Below are 9,957 nucleotides of genomic sequence, written 5' to 3'. Positions count from 1 at the left end.
ACACCACAGAGTCAGGGTTGGAGCTAAAGTAACCTTTTCGTTATTTTTGCATACGATTTATGGATTTAAATCTTTATCATGCTATACAGGGGGGAACCAAATATCCAAATATCTAATATCTAGGCTGCTCCCACCACCCTACTCCCCTTGAACCTCCCAAAATCCACCCATAAACCTACCCTATACCGATCCACAACCGTTGTTTTTGACCCATCCTAACCCAGTCACCTGGAAATAATAAACAAGCAACAGGTGCAGTGAGGGGGACTATGTGGCTAGTGAGGGAGGGAGGGCACCTTGATGTTGCCCTCGGCAGAGCCGCTGATGAAGCTGCCCTCGGTGGGGTCCACAGCCAGGGCCTTGACGGGGGAGTCATGGGCCTGGAAGCTCTGGCGCTGGTGCCTGTGGGGGAGCTCCAGCACGCTGATCCAGCCCTTCCTGCCACCTGTGATCAGCAGCTGCTGCCTGGGGGCCAGCGACAGCACTGTGGCCCCCGACTCATGACAACTAAAGGCTGCAGAGAGAGGAGAGGGGCAAAATAGGAACAACTTAAATGTAGCTAACTTGGCTACTTTCTGTATTATTGTTGATGATGTACTGGCTTCAATAGAAAGAGCCAGTGTTTGAGGACTCACCGTGCACTAGACTGTTAATAGTGTTGTGGAACACTCACCGTGTACTAGACTGTTAATAGTGTTGTGGAACACTCACCGTGTACTAGACTGTTAATAGTGTTGTGGAACACTCACCGTGTACTAGACTGTTAATAGTGTTGTGGAACACTCACCGTGTACTAGACTGTTAATAGTGTTGTGGAACACTCACCGTGTACTAGACTGTTAATAGTGTTGTGGAGGACTCACCGTGCACTAGACTGTTAATAGTGTTGTGGAGGACTCACCGTGCACTAGACTGTTAATAGTGTTGTGGAGGACTCACCGTGCACTAGACTGTTAATAGTGTTGTGGAGGACTCACCGTGCACTAGACTGTTAATAGTGTTGTGGAGGACTCACCGTGTACTAGACTGTTAATAGTGTTGTGGAGGACTCACCGTGCACTAGACTGTTAATAGTGTTGTGGAGGACTCACCGTGCACTAGACTGTTAATAGTGTTGTGGAGGACTCACCGTGCACTAGACTGTTAATAGTGTTGTGGAGGACTCACCGTGCACTAGACTGTTAATAGTGTTGTGGAGGACTCACCGTGCACTAGACTGTTAATAGTGTTGTGGAGGACTCACCGTGCACTAGACTGTTAATAGTGTTGTGGAGGACTCACCGTGCACTAGACTGTTAATAGTGTTGTGGAGGACTCACCGTGCACTAGACTGTTAATAGTGTTGTGGAGGACTCACCGTGCACTAGACTGTTAATAGTGTTGTGGAGGACTCACCGTGCACTAGACTGTTCATTGGATTCACCAATGTATCCCAAAGACACACATTCCTATGGAGACAAAACAAAGCATTACTTACAGCGCATTAGACCAACTGAAACAGGCACTCTATAACATCAGCCCATTTGGTCCCCAGTGAAGTGATTGAGAGGTTTGATCGCAGGGCTCTGTAGCAGGGCTACGTAGTGTACCTGTTGTCTGTTGACAGCCCTGCTGTGGCTATGAGGGAGGATGAGCCCACGAACACAAAGTCGTGAGCCGTCTTATTATGGCACTGCAATGTCTGTGGAGGGAAAAACATCACCAATAAACAACAACGCTACCAGACAGTAGGAGGCACAGCTAACTGCCAAAATAAAGTGTACATCAACATACAGTGTACTAATAGGGCATTGGGCCACCACTATGCTCATCAAACCATTCAGTGACCACCCTTGCCGTGTGAATGGGGGATTTGTCATTCTGACCATTTTTATACATGACCCTAAGCATGATGGGATGTTAATAGCTTAATTAACTCAGGAACCACAACTGTGTTGAAGCACCTGCTTTCAATATATGTTATATCCTTCATTTACTCAAGTGTTTCCTTTATTTTGGCAGTTACATGTAGACAGAGACAGACAGGCGCTTTTTGTTCCTACCAGGTAGGGTTTAGGGGTGTTCCCAGTCGTATTGGTCTGCCATAGACGTAGGGCTCCGTCAGCGTCAACGATACCAAACTGGACAACACAGCCAAGAGATGACCATATTAGGAAGATCATTCAAATAAGGAGTAAAAGTAATGTCCAGCAACTACATCATTCCTCAGCGGTAGCCATGTTGTTGAGGGACTGAGTTGGGTGGGGAAAACGTTACTTACTGAATAATTAAATGTAAACTAAATATGCGTTCCAGCGCAGTACTTTTGACCAGATTCTTATGAGCCATGGTCAAAAGTTGTGCACTATAAAGGGAAATTGGGAATAGGGTGCAAATGGGGAAGGAAAATGTAGTCACCTTGTTTCCTTGGTGGTTGAATCGTATCCGTGTGACTCTGGAATTGCCTGGACTTCGGAAGCAGATGATCTGCTGAGAGTGGCCCCACTCAAACATCCGGACACTTCCGTCCTGCGCTCCTGTTAAGTCTGAGGGAGGGAGGGACTTGGTAATCAAAACCACAACAATAGGATTCTCCAATCCCAATGTAGTATTGACAATAAAAGGACGTGTGTATATTCTTGGAATATTAGCACAAGGCAAGGATGATAACATCAAGGTCTAAACAAAATAGACATGGTACACATAACTAGCATGTGTGGCAGTTTCAGTCATTGTATACAAGCAGGAAAGAAGTTACATCTACTTACAGTAAGGCAAGGTTGGGTGGGAGGTCATCCTTCTCACATTGTTGATGTTCCTTTTGATGAGCTGTACCAGGAAATAAAAGGACAAGATACTCAACAAGACATGCTAGTAGAATGTACTGCATTGTGCTCAATATCAGTGGCCAAAAAAAGAAAAAGGAACCGCAATAAAAGTTATATCGGCCTCACCACGGCAGCGCCTCTCCCCGTCTGCAGGCCCCCGAGCCAGGGCATGTTGATGGGCGTCCCTAGGCTGCTGTGGGTATAGGGGGTGGTGCCGTGGAGGGTGTTGAAGTCATCCCGGGCCTGGATCACCAGGAAGTCATCACTAGTGTGAGAGTGCGTGTGTGAGAGAGAGAGAAGAGTTTGAGAGGACACTCCCAGACAGAACAGTATTAACACAGTGCTGACTGCATCCAAGAGCCAAGCTTCAGGCTTTTACTTCTTTCCAATCTAAACATCTCTGATATGGTCAATAGGAGGTATTCAGCAGCCAAATCACAGGTAGGGACACAGAGGGACACTCAAAGTTCCTACACAACTCTAGAAGACACTTTATTTTCTTGTTTGGGTAATTGAGATCCAGGCTCACCCTTTGGCCTCGGCCTCCGTATCGTCATCGATCCACGTCAGAATCTGAGTGGCCAAGATGGAGGACACGTCCAGCTCCTGGATGTCATGAGTGGAGGCCATGACTAAGCAGTTCCGATTAGCCTGGGACACAGAGAGAATAGAGAAAGAGGAGAGAAATCCAAATCTGTCCTTCCACTTCACACAGCCTATTGAGCCAATGTGACACCTTGCTAGTCTAACATAACGATGCAGACATCTCCTGTGGAGAACATGCGTAGAACAGACATCTCCTGTGGAGAACAGACGTCTCCTGTGGAGAACATGCGTAGAACAGAAGTCTCCTGTGGAGAACAGACGTCTCCTGTGGAGAACATGCGTAGAACAGACGTCTCCTGTGAAGAACATGCGTAGAACAGACATCTCCTGTGAAGAACATGTGTAGTACCTTGTTGATGGCGAAGGCGGTAATGATGTCCGAGTCCTTGTGGATGATCCGGGCCTTGCCTCCGGGGTAGCCCAGATCTGCCTCGCTCTGTAGAGCAATGCATGAATCATTACAGTCTCTGCATGTCTGAATCATTATACAGTCTCTGCCCGTCTGAATCATTTCAGTGTGACCTAAAGGAAGTGGTGGGAGATGAATGGACGACGCATGCCTGTTTGCAGTAGGAGGGTGTGTATCTCTAACAGAGCCTTGCCTCAGGGCTACAGGGTGGGAGACTAGAGCATCAAGAACCCACAGTTATCAGGATTAGTGCCATTTTCAACCTCTGGAGACAATGCTCAGCACATGAGGCTCAGCAAACCCACTGAGATGGGCGTCTTATTGTATAATATAAAAGGGGTGTATTGACACGAGACGCCGAACGGAGGCTTTCACAGAACATTAGGTTGAATTACATTCTACATCACAATTAATGAAATGGTAAATACCACATTTCCTCTCAGAGTGTTCGGCTTGACTATGAAGTCTAAATATGGTGACTTGCCATTTTCACATAGTACTTCATCTTAACCTGACGAACATTCAACGTGACACTCTGGGCCTGCTAATCAGAACCTATTGGACTTCATGACAGTCTTATTCTCCTCTGCACATTCTGTGGAATTAGTTTGTGACGAACTATGGCAACCTAATCACTGTATAGACTAGGAAAAGGCTTTATCACAGAGTACAGGACATGCGTTTTAAGTCATAATTTTACCGTCCAAAAAATCACACCATATACATATACCCGTATATATAGTGAATTTTGTCTTAGATCTAGTCTACTGTATAACATTCAGATAAAAGCATGGCAATGTCTTTCATGTAGCTCTATACCATGACAGTATAAACATTGTTTGGTTCTTTTTGAAGCTGTTCATTACAAAATTCATACAAATCTCAGATTGCCTAATGAAAGCAATGCACATGCATTTGATAGCTCATGCTAACAAGATTTCAATAAAACCAATGCAGCTTTTTGAAATGAGCCAAATTGCTTAACTAATTGGTTCAATTATTTCAAACGACTTGGGAAATTTGCCAAATGAATAATGCGCTGGGAAAGTGTGACATTCACTTCCGTGTTTTATTTGTTCCGTTTTTTTTAAATGGTCTTCAAGTGCAAAAAGCACAAAATGCAATGTAAAACCTTCATAAAATGCATTAGTTTGAAGTAAATTCATTCACTAATACAATTTGATATACAATGCATCTGGAAAGTATTCAGACCCATTGATTTTTCCACATTTTGTTACGTTACAGCCGTATTCTAAAATGTATTCAATTGTTTTTTCCTCCTCATCAATCTACACACAATACCCCATAATGACAAAGTAAAAACCAGTTTAGAAATGTTTGCAAATGAATAAAAAAATAACATTTACATAAGAATGTTTGAAATGCACACAACTGTCTATATAAGGTCCCACAGTTGACAGTGCATGTCAGAGCAAAAACCAAGCCATGAGGTCGAAGGAATTATCCGTAGAGCTCCGAGACAGGATTGTGCCGCATTAAAGGTCCCCAAGAACACAGTGGCCTCCATCATTCTTAAACCACAAAGACTGACCGGGGGGCCAGCTCTAGGAAAACAGCGCAATCGAGGGAGAAGGGCCTTGGTAAGGTAAGTGACCAAGTAGCGCAGCGATCTAAGGCACTGCATCTCAGTGCAAGAGGTGTCACTACAGTCTCTGGTTAGAATCCAGGCTGTATCACATCCGGCCATGATTGGGAGTCCCATAGGGTGGTGCCAATTGGCCCAGCGTTGTCCAGGTTTGGTCGGGGTAGGTCGTCATTGTAAATAAGAATTTGTCCTTAACTGACTTGCCTAGTTATATGATGGTTAAATGTAATTATTATTTTTGTTTTAACTCGATGGTCACTCTGACAGAACTCTAGAGTTTCTCTGTGGAGATGGGAGAACCTTCCAGAAGGCCAACCATCTCTGCAGCACTCCACCAATCAGGCCTTTATGGTAGAGTGGCCAGACAGAAGCTACTCCTCAGTAAAATGCACAAGACAGGCCGCTTGGTGTTTGTCAAAAGGCACCTCAAGACTCAAGAAACAAGATTCTCTGGTCTGATGAAACCAAGATGAAACTCTTTGGCCTGAATGCCAAGCGTCACGTCTGGAGGAAACCATCCCTATGGTGAAGCATGGTGGTGGCAGCATCACTATGGTGAAGCATGGTGGGCAGCATCATGCTGTGGGGATGTTTTTCAGCAGCAGCGACACTAGTCAGGATTGAGGCAAAGATGAACGGAGCAAAGTACAGAGAGATCCTTGATGAAAATCTGCTCCATAGCGCTCAGGACCTCAGACTGGAGCGAAGGTTCACCTTCCAACAGGACAACGACCCTAAGCACACAGCAAAGATAAGGCAGGAGTGGCTACGGGACAAGTCTCTGAATGTCCTTGAGTGGCCCAGCCAGAGGCCGGACTTGAACATCTCTGGAGAGACCTGAAAATAGCTGTGCAGCAACGCTCCCCATCCAACCGAGAGAGGAATGGGATTAAGTCCCCAAATACAGGTGGGGAAAGCTAGTAGCATCATACCCAAGAAGACATGAGGCTGTAATCACTGCCAAAACAAAGTACTGAGTAAAGGGTCTGAATAGTTATGTAAATGTGATATTGTTTTTTTATTTGTAATAAATTAGCAAACAATTCTAAAAACCTGTTTTTGCTTTACCCTTATGGAGTATTGTGTGTAGATTGCTACAAATAAATAAAACAGAATAAGGCTGTAACTTAAAATGAGGAAAAAGTCAATGGGTCTGAATTCTTTCAGAAGGCACTGTGTGTGTGATACATACATAAACTCAGTAAAAAAAAGAAACGTCCCTTTTTCCTGTCTTTCGAAGATAATTCGTAAAACTTTCCCATGCTTGTTGAATGAACCATAAACAGTTAATGAACATGTACCCGCGGAATGGTCGTTAAGACACATAACAGCTTACAGACGGTAGGCAATTAAGGTCACAGTTATGAAAACTAAAGAGGCCTTTCTACTGACTCTGGAAAACAACAAAAGAAAGATGCCCAGCGTCCCTGCTCATCTGCGTGAATGTGCCTTAGGCATGCTGCAAGGAGGCATGAGGACTGCAGATGTGGCCAGGGCAATAAATTGCCATGTCCGTACTGTGAGACGCATAACACAGCACTACAGGGAGACAGGATGGACAGCTGATGGTCCTCACAGTGGCAGACCACGTGTAACAACATCTGCACAGGATCGGTACATCCGAACATCACACCTGCGGGACAGGTACAGGATGGCAACAACAACTGCCCGAGTTACACCAGGAACGCACAATCCCTCCATCAGTGCTCAGACGGTCCGCGATAGGCTGAGAGAGGCTGGACTGAGGGCTTGTAGGCCTGTTGTAAGGCAGGTCCTCATCAGACAAACCCACCGTCGCTGGACCAGACAGGACTGGCAAAAAGTGCTCTTCACTGTGGCGGTTTTGTCTCACCAGGAGTGATAGTCGGATTCGCATTTATCGTCGAAGGAATGAGTGTTACACCGAGGCCTGTACTCTGGAGCGGGATCGATTTGGAGGTGGAGGGTCCGCCATGGTCTGGGGCAGTGTGTCACAGCATCATCGGACTGAGCTTGTTGTCATTGTAGGCAATCTCAACGCTGTGCGTTACAGGGAAGACATCCTCCTCCCTCATGTGGTACTCTTCCTGCAGGCTCATCCTGACATGTCCCTCCAGCATGACAAAGCCACCAGCCATACTGCTCTGTTCTGTGCGTGATTTCCTGCAAGACAGGAATGTCAGTGTTCTGCCACAGCCAGAGAAGAGCCTGGATCTTAACCACATTGAGCACGTCTGGGACCTGTTGGATCAGAGGGTGAGGGCTAGGGCCATTCCCCCCAGAAATGTCTGCGAACTTGCAGGTGCTTTGTGGAAAAGTGGGGTAACATCTCACAGCAAGAACTGGCAAATCTGGTGCAGTCCATGAGGAGGAGATGCACTGCAGTACTTAATGCAGCTGGTGGCCACACCAGATACTGACTGTTGCTTTTGATCCCCTGCTTTTTCAGGAACACATTATTCCATATCTGTTAGTCACATGTCTGTGGAACTTGTTCAGTTTATGTCTGTTATTGAATCTTATGTTCATTCACATGTTAAGTTAGCTGAAAATAAACACATTTGACAGCGAGTACGTTTCTTTTTTTGCTGAGTTTACATACATACATATAAATAAATAAAGTGCCAGTCAAAAGTTGACACACCTACTCATTCCAAGGTTTTTCTTTATTTGTACTATTTTCTACATTGTAGAATAATAATAATAGTAAATACATCAAAAATATGAAATAACACATATGTAATCATGTAGTAACCAAAAAAATGTCAAATACAAAATATATTTAGATTGTTTTAAGATTCTTTAAAGTAGCCACCCTTCGCATTGAGGACAGCTTTGCACACTCTTTGCATCCGCTCAACAAGCTTCATGAGGTAAACACCTGGAATGCATTTCAATTAACAGGTGTGCCTTGTTAAATGTTAAATGTTAATTTGTGGAATTTCTTTCCTTCTTAATGTGTTTGAGCCAATCAGTTGAGTTGTGACAAGGTAGGGTTGGTATACAGAAGATAGCCCTATTCGGTAAAAGACCAAGTCCATATTATGGCGAGAACATATCAAATAAGCAAAGAGAAACAACAGTCCATCATTACTTTAAGACATCAAGATCAATCAATGCCGGATAATTTGCAGTCACAAAAACCATGAAGCGTTATGATGAAACCGTCTCTCATGAGGACCACCACAGGAAAGGAAGATCCAGAATTATCTCTGCTGCAGAGGATAAGTTCATTAGAGTTACCAGCCTCAGAAATTGCAGCCCAAATAAATGCTTCACAGAGTTCAACACATCTCAACATCAACTGTTCAGAGGAGTCTGCATGAATCAGGCCTTCATGGTCGAATTGCTGCAAAGAAACCACTACTAAAGACACCAATTAGAAGAAGAGACTTGCTTGGGCCAAGAAACACGAGCAATGGATATTAGACCGGTGGAAATCTGTCCTTTGGTCTGATGACCCAAATTTGACATTTTTGGTTCCAACTGTGTCTTTGTGAGACGCAGAGTAGGTGAACAGATGATCTCTGCATGTGTGGTTCCCACCGTGAAGCATGGAGGAGGAGGTGTGATGGTGCTTTGCTGGTGACACGGTCTGATTAATTTAGAATTCAAGGCACACTTAACCAGCATGGCTACCACAGCATTCTGCAGCGATACGCCATCCCATCTGCTTTGCGCTTAGTGGGACTATCATTTGTTTTTCAACAGGACAATGACACAACACACCTCCAGACTGTGTAAGGACAATTTGACCAAGAAGGAGAGTGATGGAGTGCTGCATCAGATGACTTGGCCTACACAATCGAGATGGTTTGGGATGAGTTGGATAGCAGAGTGAAGGCAAAGCAGCCAACAAGTGCTTAACATTTGAGGGAACTGCTTCAAGCATTCCACGTGAAGCTGGTTGTGCCTAGAGTGTGCAAAGCTGTCATCAAGGCAAAGGGTGGCTATATAAAATATATTTTGACTGAACACTTTTTTGGTTACTCCATGAGTCCATATGTGTTATTTCATAGTTTTGATATCGTCACTACTATTCTACAATGTAGAAAATAGTAAAAATAAAGAAAAACCCTTGAATGAGTAGGTGTGTCCAAATGTTTGACTGGTATTTTCTACATTGTAGAATAATAGTGAAGATATCAAAACTATGACCGTGTTTTTATGAATTTCATGATATAATCTTGAAGTTAAAAACAGAAAATGCGGACATGGAAGTGGACGCGGAAATAGATGACATTTTCCCAGCGTAAAACACAGGTGTCAATTAAAAACAGGAAAAAAACTGAAATGATTTTACTGGTCAATGAGCATGATAATTACAACCCATAAACCCCCACCACCAAAATTATCCAAAGCAGTACCTGGTTACAGCTAGGCTCCTCCATCCCTGAACATTTGTCATTTTCATTGAGGTCCTCAACCGACTTAATTATTTGAGAAGCCCCCAAGACATCAGACAAAACAATGTGATGAATCATGCAGAGTCAACAGGAAACACAATCTAGAATTAGACGGTTAATTATCAGGGTTTAAGAACAATATTA

At 44.2% G+C, this 9,957-nt stretch overlaps 1 protein-coding gene across 6 annotated transcripts in view; it reads right to left on the bottom strand.

Annotated features, from left to right (window-relative positions):
• Window positions 1-9,957, bottom strand: part of dmxl1 (Dmx like 1) — a 53,322-nt gene that overhangs the window by 2,005 nt on the left and 41,360 nt on the right. For 4 of the 6 annotated variants that reach the window (XM_020467627.2, XM_020467652.2, XM_020467643.2 and 1 more), the window contains exons 35-44: window positions 9,775-9,837; window positions 3,763-3,849; window positions 3,337-3,458; window positions 2,934-3,072; window positions 2,748-2,808; window positions 2,398-2,525; window positions 2,043-2,120; window positions 1,590-1,681; window positions 1,396-1,448; window positions 297-514 (exon numbers count right to left, since the gene is read on the bottom strand). In XM_020467627.2, coding sequence (XP_020323216.1) covers window positions 297-514; window positions 1,396-1,448; window positions 1,590-1,681; window positions 2,043-2,120; window positions 2,398-2,525; window positions 2,748-2,808; window positions 2,934-3,072; window positions 3,337-3,458; window positions 3,763-3,849; window positions 9,775-9,837 — 1,041 coding nt within the window. Of the gene's footprint in view, window positions 1-296; window positions 515-1,395; window positions 1,449-1,589; window positions 1,682-2,042; window positions 2,121-2,397; window positions 2,526-2,747; window positions 2,809-2,933; window positions 3,073-3,336; window positions 3,459-3,762; window positions 3,850-9,774; window positions 9,915-9,957 lie in introns of those variants that run through there. The other 2 variants (XR_004207916.1, XM_020467673.2) reach the window with 2 other exon arrangements.

This window comes from Oncorhynchus kisutch, linkage group LG3 (genome assembly GCF_002021735.2).
Source record: "Oncorhynchus kisutch isolate 150728-3 linkage group LG3, Okis_V2, whole genome shotgun sequence".
In the NCBI taxonomy this organism is placed as follows: Eukaryota; Metazoa; Chordata; class Actinopteri; order Salmoniformes; family Salmonidae; genus Oncorhynchus; species Oncorhynchus kisutch.
Note: the sequence above shows the minus strand (reverse complement) of the source record. Positions and strands in the feature narration are given on the sequence as shown.